This window comes from Ambystoma mexicanum, chromosome 1p, assembly GCF_040938575.1.
Source record: "Ambystoma mexicanum isolate Mex_15411 chromosome 1p, UKY_AmexF1_1, whole genome shotgun sequence".
Classification (NCBI taxonomy): Eukaryota; Metazoa; Chordata; class Amphibia; order Caudata; family Ambystomatidae; genus Ambystoma; species Ambystoma mexicanum.
The window spans coordinates 616,865,813-616,885,540 of NC_090921.1; the positions used below are offsets into that span (position 1 = coordinate 616,865,813).

At 49.3% G+C, this 19,728-nt stretch overlaps 1 protein-coding gene across 4 annotated transcripts in view; it reads left to right on the forward strand.

The window, feature by feature from the left end:
• The window catches only part of LMNB2 (lamin B2), a 162,025-nt gene that overhangs the window by 106,190 nt on the left and 36,107 nt on the right, over positions 1 to 19,728 (forward strand). For 2 of the 4 annotated variants that reach the window (XM_069649600.1, XM_069649602.1), the window contains exons 11-12: positions 7,487 to 7,585; positions 16,793 to 16,837. In XM_069649600.1, the coding sequence (XP_069505701.1) occupies positions 7,487 to 7,585; positions 16,793 to 16,837 (144 nt within the window). The remainder of the gene's footprint in view (positions 1 to 7,486; positions 7,586 to 16,792; positions 16,838 to 19,728) is intronic. The other 2 variants (XM_069649601.1, XM_069649603.1) reach the window with 1 other exon arrangement.

Below are 19,728 nucleotides of genomic sequence, written 5' to 3' on the forward strand. Positions count from 1 at the left end.
GGAGTATTGCATTTTGTTTTTCGTAGTCGAAAAGGGACGTCGACAAGGCGTGTCTGAAATACTATCCCTATAGTGACGTGCCTTGTACCCACAATCCCTCACGCGTCGAGGTCCCTCAGATTGTTTTTTTTCCGCCCAGCTACTGGTCACCTTTACGCGGAGCTCCTCGAGAGACATTGCAGATTTCATCTCCTCGACCTTTGGTCGTTTTCCTATTTAATATATAACACATCGATCCCTCCCTCGACGCAGTTGTGAAGCTGTCTCCGCCGAGCAAGATCTTCGACGGAGGGGACGAGTTGAGGAGATCCTTCGGCGTTGCCGAACACGTGGCCTGGCCTCGCAGGCTAAAAACAGTTGGCAGAGTTGTGTCGTGGGACATCTCTGGTTCTTTTCTGAGAATGCCTTTCCTTTTCCCCTTCCTTTCCCTTGGGGTCGTTATCACAATTTATTGCCTCGGCTATGGAGAGGACACCCTTTAGGTTTTGCCCGCTTTGCAAGGGCAAGTTTACTTGGAAGGACAAGCATTCACGGTGTAACCGCTGCTTGCCCCTCGATCACAAAGAGGAGGGTTGCACGGCTTGTCGGCTTCTTAAGCCAAAGACTCTAAAAGACCGTAGGGTCAAGAGGTGGGCGGCCTACGCTATGTCGAAGGTCGATTCTTCACCCGCCGCTGCTACCACCAACAGTGACGAGGAACGTGATAACACGACCTCCGCTACGGAAGTCGTAGACCCCTCTAAAGAGCGTTTGCGCTCTTCGTCGTCTGTCCCCGGCCCCGACGGGCTCGGCTCACGCCCTGCTTATGGGGATGAACACCCCGGCGACACTGACGCACACGATACCACACATAAGCACACAACCCATGGCTCTTCTTCGTCGAAGAAACCATCAGCGCCCAAGGAGGCGCAGGTTCCACCGGCGGCCTCCTCGGACCGTTCAGTTTCGAAGCCCCTCTCGCAGCCGCGACCAGCGACTGGGCTTTCGGCAAATAAGGGCGCCGCCCCCAAACCATCGGCCGGAGCGCACCAGCAGAGAGCGCACGCCGCCGTAGAACGATCGACGCCCGTAACGTCGAAACCACAGCCCTCCGCTGACAAACGAGTCGCAGAGAGCTTGGCGAGGATCGTTGTAGCCGACGCCCAGAAGCGTACGCCGAAAGACACATCGAGCGCTACGCAAAGGTCGAAAGACACGCCGAAAAAGCCAGAAGAAAGACAGGGACTACCCCCTTCAGTCGGGGGGAATCCCAGCACACCGGAAGGCGACGGGACACTTTCCTCGACGTTATGGGAGAGGTCGAGCCGTTTTCAGCTAGATGACACTAATTTTCCCCCGCTAGACCGCTCAGGGGTACCCCATGAAACCATGGAAAGGCTCCATCTCTGCATGGAGAGGTTTATGAAGACCCAGAACCCTCCTACTCCCAAGAGAACAAGAGAAGGGCATCAGGAAGACCCCAGGGCCAAATATCCGAGACTATTCAATCCCCAGCAGGACACAGCCTCAGATTTCCATAATGTGTATGACCTCACTGGTGAGGAACAATACTTGGAGGAGGAGGATGAATTTGTGGACGATGAAGAGGGACAGAACCAGGAGGAAGGTCTGGAAGACAGCCCAGACATGGTAGGAGAAGGCTTCGGAGAAAATCCAGAAGGGAGGACCTTCTCATCCCTCGCAATCCCCATCAGTATATTCGGACACTGATGTCCTGAACCTAAATCCTCCTGACAATTCACCTGTTAGAAACACGTCTCCCATTGACGATCAGCCCACATTCGATGCCCTGTTGCGCAGAGCAGCAGCACATTTCGAACTGGACACTGGGGAGATCTCGCCTGAAATAGACTTTGTGGAAAGAGTAATTAAGGAGAAACCCGCGGTCAGCCAGACCATTCCCCTCCTCGCTTCAGTGAAGAGAAGAATCATCCCTTTGCTATCCACACCCGCACTAATCAGAGGAGTTAATCCAAGAATTGAAAAACTTTTCACTCCTTCACCCTCAGACCCGCTGTACATCAGGGGACATTCCATTCCGGATTCCCTTGTAGTAACTAATACAAGGAAGAGGGCAGGGGTGCCGCTGTCCACCAGCGAGGCACCACCTGACAAGGAGGGCAAGAGGTTATATGCCCTTGCAAAGAGAGTCACATCCTCTGCTGCCTTTTCGGCAAGAATTGCGAACAACAATTCTTTGCTAGCTAGCTATGCAGACGCGCAGTGGGCCAAACTGCGCAAAGACGCCGAAGAAGCGCCGGAACCACTACGTACACGCCTGCTATCAACTATTGGCGAAGGAACCCAGGTCAACCAGAGTATTGTAAAGAGAACTCTGGATGCTGCAGAGACAGCGGGACGTTCCCTGGTTCAGGGAATAATCCTAAAACGACATGTATGGCTGCGCAACTCAGGGTTCAAACCGGAGACACAGGCGTCTTTAATAAATAAACCTGTTGAAGACTCAAACCTCTTCGGGAAAGCGGTGGATGAGGCTCTGGAGATGGCTAAAAAAGAGTTCGATACTATCAAAACTCTTGACCAGATCTCTAAGCCCACTACCAGACGCGGCTACGGCAACAAACGCTTTTTTCGTGGTCAACGCCAACAGCAGAATCAGCAGCAACAGTACCCTGCCACCAATTACCAGACCAATAGTGGGCAGTACAGCCCAAGAGGCCATCGCCGTGGCAAAGGGAGAGGTCGGGGGTCCACCCCCAGAGGCTCCCAAGCCCCCAATAACACCAAGTGACGCGAAGATTCGCGTCCCCTCCCATGCAACACCGGTCGGGGGCCGGATAACATCCTTTCTTCCAGCATGGGAGGGAATAACGTCAGACCGCTGGGTACTTTCCACCGTAGCCCACGGATACTGCATCGAATTCAACGGTTCCCCAACATTCAGACCCCCGAGGGGACGACGCATGACACCAACACCTTGCCATCCTTCTCCAAGAAGTACAACAACTGCTGGAAAAAGGAGCCATAGAGGTCGTGCCTCTATCTCAGGTAACGGAAGGTATTTATTCAGTGTACTTCCTTGTACCCAAAAAGGATCTAACCATGCGCCCTGTATTAGATCTGCGCCCAGCGAACAAGTTTATCAAACCCCAGAAGTTTCGTATGGTGACCTTACAGGAAGTGATCCCACTGCTATCACAGGGAGATTACATGACAACATTGGACATGAAAGATGCATACTTTCATATTTTAATGTTGCCAGTGCACAGAAGATACCTCAGGTTCATGATAGAGGGCAAACACTACCAGTTCAGAGTGCTACCCTTCGGCATAGCATCGGCACCAAGGGTATTCACGAAGGTACTGGCAGTGGCAGCGGCCCACCTGCGCAGGTTGTCCATCCCAGTTTACCCTTATCTCGACGACTGGCTCATAACAGGAGATTCTTACGAAACATGCTTCTCCAATACCCAAAAGACTGTAGATCTTTTGTTCCAGTTGGGCTTCTCCATCAACGAAAAGAAGTCCAGCCTAGACCCCAGCCAAATCAAACAATTCCTAGGGGCTCTAATTCAAACAAAGGACGGCCTCGTCTTCCCCTCCAACGAGAGGGTCCAAAACATGCTGTTTCAGATCCCTCAATATGTGACCGGTCGAGAGGTGACGGTACGCAAAGCAATGCGCTTGCTAGGCATGATGGCGTTGTGTATTTATTTGGTACCTCGCGCGCGCCTGCGCCCTATGCAAGAGTGGCTCAACAGCCAGTGGTGTCAGGCTAGCGGACTATGGGATGATCTAGTGGTGGTCTCGCAGGCCTTGGTTCTCTCGCTACGGTGGTGGACAAAGGAAAACCTGGAAAGAGGGAAACCCTTTGCCACACCCGCGGCGGAAGCCACTCTAACCACAGACGCATCCCTCACAGGATGGGGGGCTCACCTATCCCATCAGACTGCTCACGGAGTGTGGACTCCGAACGTAGCATCCAAACACATAAATCTACTGGAGCTACTAGCTGTGTTCAAGGCGCTAAAAGCCTTCCAGGAACACCTACAATGCAAGACTGTGTTGGTCCTTGCAGACAGCACCACAGCCATGTACTACATCAACAAGCAGGGGGCCACCCACTCTCCAGGACTGTCCAAACTGGCCCAAAATATATGGAAGTGGGCTCTCAAACAAAACATGTTCCTACTGTCACAACATGTACCAGGGGAACTCAATCTGCTGGCAGACAAACTCAGCAGAGATTTCCCCCTGCCCGAAGAGTACGAATGGCGACTGCACAAAGACATCGTCTTCGACGTCTTCACACAATGGGGATTCCCAGAAATAGACCTGTTCGCAACCCTGGAGAACTCACAATGCCAAAGTTACGCCTCCAGGTACCCCCAGAACCAATCCAAGGGGAACGGTCTGTCGATGCAATGGTCAGGGAAATTTGTTTACGCTTTTCCCCCCCGACTCCCCTTCTGAACAAGGTGGTGCACAAGATGCACCAGGAACAAGTGACCATGATACTGGTGGCCCCAATGTGGGCCCGACAGCCATGGTTCGCTCACTTGATGGAGATGCCTCTATCTCCCCCAGTGAAACGCCCCTGCCCTTACAACATGCTGTCACAAGACAAGGGCAGGACTCTGCATCCATGCCCCCAGAACATGAACTTAGCAGCTTGGCTCCTGAGATCATAGAATTCGGAGATCTACAGCTCCCGCAGAGATGCATGGACATCCTCAGGGAAGCCAGAAAACCTAACGCTCGCCACTGCTATTCTAGCAAGTGGAAGAGATTTGTCATCTGGTGCAGGGGAAAAAACATCAACCCGATTGACTGCTCTCCCACACATATTGTTCTATACCTGACCCACTTATTGGATTCAGGTCTAGTGTTCAATTCCATTAAAGTCCACCTAGCGGCACTTTCTGCATACACCACTTCCCAACTCAGTGTCGTGGTGGAAGATCCCTGTTATAAAGGCCTTCATGGAGGGAGTAAAGAGAATACACCCCCTGATAGTTAACCCAGCTCCCGGATGGGACCTTAACGTGGTACTTACCAGACTCATGGGCTCACCATTCGAACCCATGCACAAAGCATCTCTTAAACACCTCACTCTTAAGACTGCTTTTCTAATAGCTATCACCTCCATCAGGAGAGGAAGTGAACTACAGGCTCTTTCTGTTCTAGACCCCTTCGTTACAGTTCAGAGATAAGGTGGTTCTACGCACGCACCCAAGGTTTGCTCCGAAATTCATCTCGAAATTCCACGTAAACCAGTCTAGAACTGCCAACGTTCTTTCAAAATCCTTCCAACTTAGGAGAAAAAACTCTGCACACACTAGATGTGCGCAGAGCGGCCATGTTCTACATGGAAAGAACCAGACCACTGAGGAAGACTAATCAGTTCTTCGTCTCGGTGGCAGCAGGAAGAGAAGGGGATGCAGTTTCAAAGTCCACTATTTCTAGATGGATTGTTCAATGCATCACTCTCTGCTATACTCTTGCTAAGAGAGAACTGCCCTTTAAGCCAAGAGCACACTACTCGAGGCACGGGGGCGTCCATAGCATTCATTGCAAATGTTCCCCTTGAGTCCATCTGCAAAGCGGCTACCTGGAGTTCTGTGCACACCTTTACAAAACACTGTCTAGATGCACACTCGAGATCTGACTCCCAGGTGGGACAGGCAGTATTAAGACATCTTTTCTCTACTGTTCCTTCTCATAACCCACCGCCAACTCCGGGTACTGCTCGCTAGTCTATGCACAGCATGTGATTCTAAGCAGATTAACAAACATCAGAAGACAATGCATTACTTACCGTAAAAGCATTTCTGATGGTTGTATCTGCTTAGATTCACATGCGCCCACCCTTCCTCCCCGCTCGGATGGAAGGAACATAGACTTCCTTTTATCTCTTTTCTGTACTCGCTCACGTCTAGAAGGCTCCCTCGGGGCAGAAAAATACAAACAGAGGGACCTCGACGCGTGAGGGATTGTGGGTACAATGCACGTCACTATAGGGATAGTATTTCAGACACGCCTTGTCGATGTCCCTTTTGGACTACGAAAAACAAAATGCAATACTCCGCAGTGACCACTGAATGTCGGACCTATGCACAGCATGTGAATCTAAGCAGATACAACCATCAGAAATGCTTTTATGGTAAGTAATGCATTGTCATACATGCTTTTTGTCAGGGGATCAAACTGCCCAGCATGTGTGAAGTGTTCTTACTACCTCAGATACCCGTGAATATGGAGAATCCAAACATGAGTACCAAGCGCTCATTACCTAAAGGGTGCAAATGACTCAAACATGCATACTATAATTACTTCAAAATGTACAATAGTCCTGTCCCAATGCAGGTCCTATAATATCATTTTAACAGCCGTAATAGATGCAAACTATCCATGGTAACCAATGGCAGTGATTTGCAGGGATTCCTTTTTCTAAGTTCCCAAAATGTTTGTTTGTAGGGCGTGTGTTGAATCCAACAAGTCTACTGTGGTTATGGGTAAAAACAAGGCAGGTTCTACCTCGCATGTGCAGCAAAGGGGGCACCAGAGGAGCACATTAGTTTGCCAATAAAGTAGCTGTGGCAAAAGGGCTTAAATACATTAGTATCAGAGTGGCTACTGCCTTGGGCTACCAATTTAGTAAACCTGACTAGACCCCCAGATTAAGCAAAAACTAAATTACATCTTCCACCATTACTTCACATCACACTAATGTGACAGATTAATCCTGGGACCAAAATGGGGTGCTAAAAAGCACTTCTGTCCTGGTAGCCAAATGGGCTACTCAAGGCACTCTAGCTGAAAGTGTTGATTTGACCAGGGGAATTCAGTAGACTTCCTTCTAGCCACAAAAAAGTTAAACCAGGGAAGACGGCAAAAATGGTAATTGGAGGACCCTCAAAGTGGCCCCACCTACCCCCAAATGTGATTCTAATCCAGTGGGGACCATTGTTCATTTGCTGGTTTGCATCTCAGCAGTTTCCTCACAAGGACCTTCAAAACCCACTCTAAGAACAAAGATTACTTCAGTGGCTTTCCACAGGTAGGATATCTAAAGTGGTCATGTCATAGCCACATGGATTCCAAGCAATGTCCCCTCCCCCTGCCCCCTGTTCTCTTGCTTGGTAGTCTCCCTCCAAAGAGTGTGTGGCTGGCGGTAGGGGGTAGGCTACTAGTGACCACAGTACTTGTAGCTCCCAAATCTTCTCCTCTAAAAGCTTAGTCTGGTACGGTCTAGGCGTATGAAAAGGGTTGGCTGTTGGAGAGTGGGCCCAAACTGGATGGCATTTGCTGCATGATCCAGCCAAAGAAATATATTTTAGTGGTGAAAAAATGGCTTATGTAGTGATCCATAGACTGAACTCAGAGTATGGAAAAAGGTGGACTGTACACAGTAGTGGTCCTGTTGAGTCACTTTTTTAAATGCACACCACCAAACAAGTAATGTTCTGCCAGCAGTGTTTAAAAGGTGTGTAATGCATTGTTAAAAATGCATCTCCCTGTTTAGGAAGTTGCAGTAAGAAGTGTATCAAAAGCCACTGAGAATGGAGAAGAGGATGAAGATGATGAAGCAGAGTTCGGTGATGAGGACCTCTTTCACCAGCAGGTAGGTCAGCCCATGCTGATTGTGTGGGGGGATTCCCCCCTCATTGATGAATTTGCATCAGCATTGACCCCATTGATGCACTAGCAGTCTGAGGGTTTCTGCCGGAGTAAAGATCTGACACCCAAAACTAAGTTGGCAACTAATTGATCCAAAAACAGCTTGCTGAAATGTACTGCAGCTTCCACAATTTTTTTCAGAAAATGGTTTATTTGTAGCTTTCACTTCAATGTAGTGTCCCTTTGTTATAACGTTCCCTCATTTGCTATTGATATATGTGGAAGACCCTCTTAAGGAGCCTTGGCTACTTTTCAATCACCATGTTCTACTGCAAATAATATTGCCTTTGCATAATGTTTAGGGGCAATTTTCATACCTTTTGGAAAATCTGCTGCAGAGCAACCCAAGGTGTACTTGTGATTTTTGAAGTTGCACCATGCCATACAATTTAACAGATAAATCGAGACCTTTTGTGGCTGTATGGTGAAGGTAGGTTGAATAGGGGCTATGTCTTTGATTTCCCCCCCCCCACCCCCCCCTCCAGACTGGTGATAAGACTTTTGTATATACTTGGCATTCCTTATAGCAAAGAGCCTTACACTTAATGAGCAACCTCTATCTAGAGTTTGCTCATGATCTGATATTTAGTATAATAGGATTGGCTATGACTAATGGTTAGGCCCTGACAAATGTACAAATGTTTTTGGCAACTGGACAAGTGGCTGTTGGTACAGGTTTTCTGAAGTCCAACAAGGGCTTAGTAAAACCATTCAACTGAGGCAGTACAGGACTCCACTTAGTATAAGGATGTACCACCTGAGTTTAGGGTAGCGTAGACGGAGCAGCCAGGCTCATTTTACGAGGGGGAGAGGGCTGTAAAATCAGTACAAAGAAATTGCAATGCAAGTGGTCCAAATAACCACAAACACTATGTATTTTAAATATAAATGGTTTATTTAAATACATAAATAAAAGTAGCAACGGTTGGAATGGAGTAGTGTCGCCTATTAGCTGGTGGCTGCCCCAGTGTCAGCGGGGTCACTAGGGGTGTTGGCAATCTCCCCTGCGTGTGGCATGCCGAGAGGATATCCCGCTACAAATCCCTAGGAGAACCTGGGGAACAGGGTCACTGGGCCCAGCACCCACGGATGTAAAGGATATCCTCCTCGGATGAAGAAATGTCCGTGCCCTGGAGTTTTCCAGTGGTGTCCTCGGCCTTTACTGGTGGAGAAATCACTGGAAAAGAGGATGCCATTCCCAAGCCTGAACCCGTCCCCTCAGGATGCAAAAAAGTGGGAGGGAAGGGGCTGCGGGACAGACCGTACTCAAGGGCATGGGTATTTCTTTCTCAGACGAGGACAGGTGTCCAGACACATGATCCAGAACGACATAAGGGATTATGACGGTGGTAGTGCCGATGGAGAGGACGGCAGAAATGGTGGCGACTTCACAGGGCCCAGTAGGCCTACCGCTCCAACCCCCTCTGAGATGCATCGCTGGACATCCTTTTTTCGACCCTACACACCCTAGTGTCAAAATCCCTAAAAATATGCAGACAACGGTCCCGGATCAACTGCCGACAAGAGGAAGCGCAACCCTACGCATCAACCTTCACACATGCGCCACATGTTCCCTCCCTGCCCCCAGGGACACTGCGACTATGGGCTACATCGCCCACGGTGGCAGTTTGCTGGAGCCAAGGGTGGGCTTCTCCGCCAGATGAGGTGGGGTCATTCCATGTCAAGGGACGCCAGAAGAGACCAAGAAGGAAGATATTCTCTACCAACAGTGCGGGGCCAATAGGAAGACCATGGCGGTACCTCTGCTGGACGACTTTTAGGCTGGAGAAAAAGTACCATGTGAAGAGTCCCGCACCCAAGTGCCTACGATGGCAGCCTTCCCTGGGCTCAGTGGTTTCGGCAACATCGACGAAGAAACTGTCTAACCCCCTTGTCTGCATCCTCCATACCTGATAGCGAGGGGAAGAAGTTGGATGCCATGGGAAGAAAGGTGATCTACACTACTCTGCGTCATCCAGTCAAGGCGGCCAACGCACTTAATCCTAGCCATGTACGACGGTGAACTGTGGTATATGATGCACCGATTCTGGATTGAGGTGATCTCCATCCTCCAGGAAGGGGAGGTGGGAGTGGCATCAGACCAGTGGCCCTGGACATCGCGGACAGTGTTCCAACAGATGGGGGGCGGGGGGGGGCTGGTCTGCCTCTGTTGTGGCTGGCTGAAAGCAACCTACTTCTGCCAAGAGGTCCAGGCGATGCTGGACATGCCCTTTGACAGCAAACCTATTAGGGAAAACCGTCAACAAGTCGCCATTAATACTGACACGGAGATGGCCCGTGCCCTGGGCGTTTTTCAGCAACACTGCTTTTCCTTTCACGCCTCCGGCAGGAAGTCCAGCTGATCTTGAAAGGGTTTGGCAGAGGGTCCTTTCCGTACCATCAACCCTCCCGGTCCACGAACCAGGAAACCTACAGAGGATGTGCCAAGGTTTTCGGTGGAGGTGGCCAACTTTGTCACCCCCAAGGTGGCACGCAGGCACCAAAGCAAGACAGCTGGCCAAAACGTCTAGCCCGGACCCATGCATCCCGGTGGGAGTCTGGCTGGCGGACTTCATCAGCGAGCTGAAGATCTCCACTCACAGATGGAGGCTGGATGCTCTCACCCACTGACACACTAAAGTTACAGCAAAAGTGTCCGTTGATGCCTCCGGTGGCCCGGCAGGAGCAGCACATCCCTCTGCTCCTGCAGGAAGTACGCCCATAATAAGAAAAGGGCAGATGGAGCTGGTTCCAATCTGGGGTTCCGGTCTACTCCAAATACGTCTTGGTAAGGAAGAAAACCGGGGTCTGTAGGCCCATTCTAGACCTGCAGCATCACAACAAATACCTCAAGTTCAAAAAAGTAAGGATGGTCGTGTTGCAGCACGTGCCCAGCCAACTGGAGGAAGGAGACTTCATGATGTTGCTGGATCTGGAGGACACATACTTCCACATTCATGAGAAGCATTGGAAGTTCCTGCGCTTCATGGTACAGGCAAGATGCTTCCAATTCAAGGCCCTCCCCTTCGGACTGAAGCCAGTGCCCAGGATGTCTACCTAGTCCCTGGTGCCCGTGGTGGCCCGTTTAACTCTCTAAGGAATTCACGTGTAACCATACCTTGACTGGCTCATCCGGGCAAAGTCAAGGCAGACAGCCGTAGACCACACGAAGGCGACTGTTTGGATGCTGACGGATCTGCAGTTTTCCATCAACTATTCAAAGACCTGCTTGATAACCATTGCAGAACACTGTCTCCTGCCTGGCTGCTCCCTCGGAAAAGGATAGCAGCCTTGCTCGGCATGGTAAAATGTGTGTTGGCACTGAAGACCGCTGCAGACAATCATGTTGCTGCTCGGCATGATGTTGTTGTGCATCACCTCTGACACTTTCCTGGAGGGATGGGGAGCACACACACCAGATGTCTCCACGCCAGAGACCTGTGGCTGCTGGATGGAAGGGATCTCCACATGATCCTGAAGCTGTGGGCAGTGTTCTGGTCCTTCAAGTTTTTCCTTCCGTCCCTCAAGGTCAAAGTGGTGGTGATCTTCATGGACAACACCACAATGTTCTACCTCCGGAAGTGCGTGCACCAGAGAGGCACAGGACTTGTAGCACTGGGCCATCGCCCAAGAGATGTTCCTCTTCCCCTTTAACCTGGCGGAAGTCGAACACCATTGCGCTCCACGAGTGGTAACTTGGACAGGACCAGGTGGACCACATCTTCCTCAAGTGGGGCAGACCCCAGATTGATCTGTTTGCAGCGACTAACCACAGCCGAGGAGCATGGGGGACATGTGCACCTTCCTCTGGGAAGGCCGGGAAGGCATGGTCCTATACTCTGTCCCTCCATTGCCTCTTCTGCTGCTAGTAATCGATCAACTCAAACAGTGCAGAAGCAGAATGATCCTGGTCGCCCCGGCATGGCTGTGGCAGAATTTGGTACCAGGACCTTCCCAGCCTGGCAACATCTCCTCTGGTCAAGCTGCCAGTGGTTGTGGATTTGCTCCCCAGAGGAGGTGGCGCAATCCTGCCCCGGGATCACTTAACGAGAAGGCTTGGCTCCTGCAGCCCTAGAGTTCAGAGGGTACAAGTTGCCAGCGGCCTGCCAAGGCCAGAGCGTCAACTTGTGGAAGCACTTCGCTACATGGTGCCGTGCGCAGAAGATCAACCCTCTGAGGGTTACAGCCCCACAGATTTTTCCATACCTGTTCTTGGCCAAGGCGCAGCTGGTGCATGCCTCCAAGATGCATCTGGCAGCTATCTCCCGCTACACCAGACCTCCAGGACGATCTTTTTGGTTCCATAGTCTCGTCAAACAGTTCCTCAAAGGACTGTTTCGATCCTGCCAGTGAAGCCTCCTGCCCTGGTGTGGGAACTCAACATGGTGCTGACGAGGCTCATGGGGCGGGGGCCTTCGAGCCTATGCATCAGGCCCCTCTCGTTCCTCTCAAACTGCTTTCCTTGTGGCCATGACCGCTGCCAGGAGGGTAGGTGAGATCCAGGCCCTTTCCTGCACAGCCATAGTTGACTTTTTTACGAATCGAAGGTGGTGCTGCCCTCTTTTATGCAAAGATTCAGTCGGAACACCACCTCATGAGCCTTTGCCTTTGCCTGTGTTCTTTCCGAAACCTTTGTTGCCGGCGGAAATGACTTTGCACTCATTAGACGTTGCTCGTGCTCAAAAGTTCTGCGTGGCACGAGTACTGTTCATGAACTTTGGTCCTATGAACCATGTGATGGTCCAAGGCTTCCATCTCACAGTGGCGTTCCGGCTGCATCACGCACTCATCGGTTGGTGAACCAACTGCTGCCCGGCCTTTCAATTGCATTCCACCAGAGCGATCGCTGCAACCACTGCGTTCCTGTCTGGTGTCCCTCCTGGACTTCTGCAGGGCTGCTACGTGAAGGTTTACCCACACCTTCACAAGATTCTGCTGCATCTCCAGGGTGGAGTCCCGAGTCAGCCAAGCAGTGCAACGCAACCTGTTCGCTTGACAGTGAGCCTGTTGGCGGAGGTAAGAGTAATTGCTTCTGTTGAGCCTTGCCACCGCCTGTGGTTGTGTAATGTTGTACTGCCGTGTATTCATTATTCATGAGCATGTGAATCCATCCATGCCAGACTCCCATGCTGGAGAAGGAACATGTTAGTTGTAGCTGTTGTTCTCCGGCATGGGTCTGGCATGGATTCACATGCAGACCCTGGTCCTACTGCCACTATAGGTGCTACCAGATATGAAGATGGCTGCAAGAGGGGGCTTGGGGAGAAGGCAGTCATTGGCTGGGGGCAGTATGACCCAGAGTACTTTGACTGCTTTAGAGGAGAAATAGTTTATAAGTGAAACTTTTCTTTTACCGAGTATTCCCGGCCTGTCTGGGAATATTCATGTGAATCAATGCCAGACTCATGCTGGAGAACAATAGTTGCAGGTAAGTAACTTGTTCCTTCCTTTTCGGTTTTGGTTCCAGTGGTCGGCAAACTACTCCTCAGCTTCCAGCATCTGACTTTTATGCAGAAACCCAGCCAATCAAGAACCTTGCAACATTCAAACTGGGGGAGAGGGTGCGTCTAGGGGGAGGGTTGTGTTGGGGGTTGGCAATCCCATCAGGACCGCAAGCTGCCCAGTTTGAACAAGATTCTCAAACTCTGGCTGGAAGACAAAGGTCTGCAGAGTTTCCTCCGCCCTAGTTTCCTTCCTTCAGACACTCTGGAGCCTGGGCAGGGAATCAACAGGATTACCAGTAGGACTCCCAAAATAATTGGAGGGTAGGATAACTAAATTGGGGGATGTGTGCAGAATATTGGAACTATAACCCACATGGTTTTGAAAGCTGCCAGCTGGCCAAGTTTATGTAATTAAAACACCCAAACTATATTTAAAGACTTTAATATCGGAAAGGTAAAGATGTAAAGAGATCATGCCAAGACAATTGAAAAACGAGGCATTAAGTTTTGAATGGTTGAACAAGTTTTATCTTTGATAGCAATAGTTCTACTTGAAATGTTTATTGTGCTGTAATTTTGCCTTACACCAATGTCAATTTTTCTGAAGTCCAACTAAGGGCTAAGTAAAACCATTCAACTGAGGCAGTAAAAGACTCCACTCCTAGTATAAGGCTGTACCACCTTATTTCAGGGTAGCGTTGACCAAGCAGCCAGGCTTATTTTAGGAGGGAGCGGGCTGTAGAATCAGTATACATGAAATTGTAATACAAATGGTCCAAAGAGAAACTTGTAAAAATAAATAGTTTATTTATATACAAGTAGGCCCAGATAAATAAATCAGTTCTCCAGCATGTGGTCTACCATAGATCCACATGCTCATGAATGTTCTGTCCGGCCGGGAATACTAGAGGGACCTAGACGCGTGAGGGATTTTGGGTACACTACACATCACTATAGGGATAGTATTAGACACGCCTATGTCGACGTCCCCTTTTCGACTTTCAAAAATCAAGATGCAATACTTTCTCCTATAAACCAACCACTGAGCAGCTCTGGGTAGCTACTGGCCAGCCAATGACTGCCCTCTCACTAAGCCCCTCCTCTGGCAGCCATCTTCAGATTTTTACTGCACTTTTGTGTTGGGAGTCATCATGTTTAACTCTTAGAGCTTTCTGCATTTTATCCATTTTTTTGGCTAGGAAAACCCTTTTTTGTTCGGTTGAGCATGTGTGCTCCATCGTTTGTTCATCCGATTTAACAGGGATCTGTTTTTCGGCCTCTTTAATCGCCCCTTAAAGGCAATTTTAACAAGTGTTTTCTTCTTGGAAGTTTCCCGAAGGCAATCGGGCCTATACCACGCTGGATCATGTCTGAGGATGACAGGGCTTCCTTCTGAAAGCTCTGCACCAGCTCCAGTTGTGGAATGTTTTCACGTACAAGCATTCCCAGTGCCTGTATTTTCACCTGACGCACAAAGAGGATTGCAATATCTGCCGTGGCTTCTCCAAGCGCATGAAGGATCAGCACGTCCGACTAGCGACGTGGCTCAAAACCAGGCCCTCTACCCATGTGATCCACTGGGGCATGCCTCATCCGGAGCCAGCCAGACCAGGCTTCTAAGTCCTTTGAGGGCGCTCCATCCGTGGGGGCCCAAGACTAGACCAAGCACTGCAAGGCTGCTTCCGTCGAGTCGCAGCGCAAGCGGGTCCTGCGACGGTCAGGGCGCATTAATCGTCTCCATCAGCCTCAATCTCCAGCCATCACTCCAGCTCTTCGTCGAAGAGAGTCAGCTACCCCGGGGAAGTTGTGAGAAACTGGAGAAAGCCAAGCAGGACAAGGTGTCTGTCCTGCCAGCCATGGCCCAGGTCATCAGGCCATAAAACCTCTTCTATCGAACTGGTTGCTGCAGCCCTCTCGACAGCAAAAAGGGCTGACCCGGTGCAGGATACCTTGGTGGCGGTCAGGTTGGCTCTTACTCCCAGGCAGGGGAGGCTTCGGCCAAACCAGTGGAGAAGACTGGAGAGGAAAATGCCAGACCTTAGCCCGAAGCAGACCCCTTAGTACCCAGAGAGGGGGGGGAAAGGTGTGGAAGAGCTACAGTGCACGGATATTTCTTCGTACGATGAAGACATTGTTTCCATCCACACCATCCAAGAGGAGATTGGTGACAATGAACATCGGAATTGCCCATCGTCCTTCATCCGCTTCGGCTTTGGTTCCAGTGGTCGACTTGTCTTCAGCTTCCTGGTTCAGAATATTTTCAGCCCCCCACTGGGATTTGTCCCCATTCAGGCCAGGAGGAAGACAAAGGGCTGCAGAGTTTTGGACGTCCCTCACTGCCTGCCTTGAGACTGGGTGGGGAGTCCAGGCGACTCGCGCCAAAGATAATAATCACACAGGAATTTCCCGTCTTTGATGTCGGGGGAAGGAAGGACAAGAAACATGAATGGCGAAAAAAACAAGACTGGACCAATTTGGTAAAATGAGCACCCTTGGGTGCCTTTACTGCAGCAGTGAACACAGCCCGCGATAAAGGTGCACTGAAGTAGTAAAGGGTATCGCAGCCACCAGCCATTGAAGGTAAGCTTGTCTATGTGACAGAATTGTTCGTTTTTGTGTGAAAGAGGATACATTGCATCTTGCAATATATAAGGTGGGGTGTGCTGGTTTCGCCAAATAAAATGTAAAAGAGAACCAAAGATCCTTTCTACCCTTGAACTGTAGTTCTGTCAAGGTTAACCAGAGAAAGTTAAAAGGGGAGCCCCTAGGGCAACCCAGCAACAGGCACCTATCCTCTTTGACAATGTTTTGGCAATACTAAAACATGTTGCCTATAAAAAGAGTAAAGGATTGTGTGGAAAAAGGTTTCCCACTCGGATGTATAAGGAAATCCACCAGTAAAGCAAAACGTTCTGGGGGTGACACAGGTCAGGAAGATTTACCATTGCTATGAAAATCTTACGCTACACCCTATGCTGAATTTAAATCAGCTGGTTTGGCTATCTAAAATGGAAAAACAGCAGGGCTTGATGGGCTAGCATATATTTGCACTAAAATTGGGTGCAGAGTTGTGCGCTCTACATTATCACCATTGATCCAGTGTGTGAACATGAAAGCTGCATGCCTCTGAGGGAATTTCAGTAAAACCAAATTTAGATGAAAATTAAGATTAGTATAATTTCTTCCTTCAGGCCATTACTTGACAATATCTAAGCTACAAGCTTATATTTGAAGAATTGGGTAGATGTAGCATTAAAGTTTGATTGCAAGTATGTTCTGCTGCTCATCAAGGAAATACTTTGCATTGGATTATCAACTGAGGCTATAATTTACATGCAACTCATTTCTTTCAACTGGTTGGATCACTTTGATATTACTTTCCCTTTGCAACGTGCATGCCTTGTTTTTTTTTTTGCTTGCACAACACAATCATTGATTTGGTCTTGCTTGCTTTGGCTGATACTTATTGACCTCTCATGAAGTCTTCTGCAAAAAAAAATTCTGAAGGTCACTCCTTTCTTCTTTGTGATTTATATGCTTGCACCTTCAGTGCAAGCGAATCTCGCCATTCTACGTGGCATTTGTTGCAATTTAGGCAGAATGTATTCAATGCATTGAAACGCTGGCATAAAACCTCCTGTAATTCATTGCTTCAACTTTAGTCTGTTTAATATAACACAATTGATGGTGAATCCTCTTATTTTCAGATTCACATTGCCAATGCATCAAGTCTCCCCAGAGAACTATTGAAGGTAATCCAACACTGTAAAAATCCTTCCCTTCTTGGGGCACTTTCCTTTACTACTCATCAAGGAAACCTTTTTAATTCTTACTTTGTAAGCATTCAAAACATAATTGATTTTTAATTCCCAACTATTGTTAGCCCTTCATCGGTTCCTTATACTTTCAAGGCCTTTCTGAATTAGATTTTGTGAACCTGATGTCAGCAATGAAAGCCATGTCTTAATCTGATTCCTTAAATTAAAAGGCCAGATTTTGATTTTTCTAGTAACTAATGTTCCATCTCCAAGACTGTACTCCTACATGAGCTTGCATCTGTTATCCCTCCACATCATACCTCTGACCACCAGTTTGTGACCCTGTGTTGGCTTGGTTCATATCTCCCATGTTGAAAATCTGCATGGAACATCTGGCAGGTCTGGTATCTGGGATGGTATGAAGTATCTGAACGGAGGGGACACAGCATGAGGCATCCCTCCTGGAGGATGTCCACCATCTGAACAATCGGAGCCATCAACTCGCCAAAATGAAATGATCTCCTTTGCGTCCTCAGCCACTATTCCCTACTCTGTTTCATCTGTAAAATCTCTGGGCTTTGAACTGCAAATCTAATGTCACATTTCTCATCTCTGGAATTTTTTAAACATTTTTGTCCTTTAAGGGACAGGACCAGAGCAAATATCAAAGATTTGCTGCGTTAAGAAAATAGGTGCCAGATAGAGCATGTGGGCCGCCTAAGTGGCACCCCTTTCATAAATATTCCCAGGCTGAATAGTACTCTTAGTGCCATTGGTGAGACAGGAGCATCTTAGCGGCTGCCTAGTATTTCATTTGTCACAACTGTTCTCGTTTATTGTACTGTAAGGTGTTTTATGTAGAGGTTACTCTGTCCTTGCATAGCTACAAAATTAACCAAAAAAATGTATTAGACACGGTAACCATTTAACTAGCTCGTTAGAAGACCCCCTATAACGTCATTCCCTTCCAGGAAACTAGGCCTAGTGCCTTAACATTTAAACTTCCAGGTACCTCCCTAAATGGGAGGATAGGAAGTCTTGCATGTCTCCTCAGCAATTTTTGGTAAAGCCAAGCGGATGAACACAGTTCCAGACTAAAGCACTATGGGAAATTGGAAACTTTTTCTGATGTACTGTCACCATGCCACTGGCACCACTAGAGTGCTTTGAATCGCTCTGGCTGCTTCTGCCGTTGGTCTGGTTTCTGGGGGTGTGGGTGCAGAGGAAGTTGCAATTGCTTCCAGCTAGGAGGCAGATCCTCGTTCCAATGGGATGGTGCTAGGCAAAGTTTGTATGCAGTACCCGCTGGGACCACTACACACAACTAGGACTACAGGTGTAAACAAAACCAACCTTTGGTATAAGTATGTACCACAGTTTTTGGTAGCGAGCTGAGCAGCCAGGATTATCTCGAGAGGGAATGTGAGCTAGCAGTACTGTACTCAAGGTTTGTTGGTAAAGCAATTTCTGATGTTCTGCTTAGAATCACATGCTGTGCGTAGTCTGACATCCAGTGGTCACTGCGGAGTATTGCATTTTGTTTTTCGTAGTCTAAAAGGGGACGTCGACGAGGCGTGTCTAACACTATCCCTATAGTGACGTGCATTGTACCCACAATCCCTCACACGTCGAGGTCCCTCGGATTGTTTTTCCGCCTAGATATTGGTCGCCTTTACGTGGAGCTCCTCGAGAGAAATTGCAAAGACATTTACTCAACCCTTTGGTCGTTATTTAAGAACATGTATATTAGAAATCTCCGACGACGTAGCTGACAAGCTGTTTCACCGCCGAATAAGAACTTCGGCGGCGGTGACTTCGACGGAGGAGATCCTTCGGCGCTGCTGAACATGTGGCCTGGCCTCGCCAGCCTAAGACCGTATGGAGAGTGGGGTCGTGGGACATTTCTTCTGTCTGAGAATGCCTTTCTATTTACACTCCCTTTCCTTCGGGGTCGTTATCACGTTTAACTGTATCCTCAGCTATGGAGAGGACTCCCTTTAGATTTTGCCCACGCTGCGATTCATTTGGAAAGACGAGCACAAACGGTGTAACTGTTGCTTGCCCCTCGACCACAAAGAGGACTGTGCGGCCTGTAAGCTTCTTAAGCCTATGGCTTTCAATGGACCGCAGGGTCAAAAGGTGGGCAACCTACGCTATGTCTAGGTCAGATTCCTCACCCGCCGCCGCAGAGTGATGAGGATAGTGATAACCCAACTTCCGCGCCGGAGGTTGTAGACCTTTCTAGGGAGCGGTCCCGCTCCTCGTCTGTCCCCGGCCACGACAAGCTCTGCACACGCCCTAACTCCTCGGCGACACTGACGAACACAGAAAACACAAACATAAGCACACAACCCACGGCACGTCTTCGAAGACAGCCCTAGCGCCAACGGAGATGGCGGGCCTACCGGCGACCTCCACTGACCACAAGGGTTGCAAGCCCTCCCTGCAACCGCGACTAGCAACTGGGCTACCTGCCGACAGGGTTGCAAGCCCTCCCTGCAACTGCGACTAGTAACTGGGCTACCTGCAGACAAGGGCGCTACCACCAAAACATCAGGCGACGCGCCGCATAAGAGCGCATCGTCGCCGAAAAAGACTCGGCACTGCCCAGCACGACGCCAGACGAACCCTCGATGGATAAACTAATCGTCGAGAGCTTGGCGCGTATAGTTTCCAAGGACGGCCAGAAACGGACGGCGAGTGACACGGCCGAAAACCGCTCACAAGGCCAGGGAAGCGCAGAGGATGCCGAAAGGAAGACTGGGACCGCTCCCGCCGTCGAAAGGCCCTAGCCTGCGAGAAGGTTTCTCAGAAGGCGAAGGGACCTTTATCCTCGACATTATGGGACAGACCTAGATGTGTGGAGGCAGAGGGACCTCCTTTTT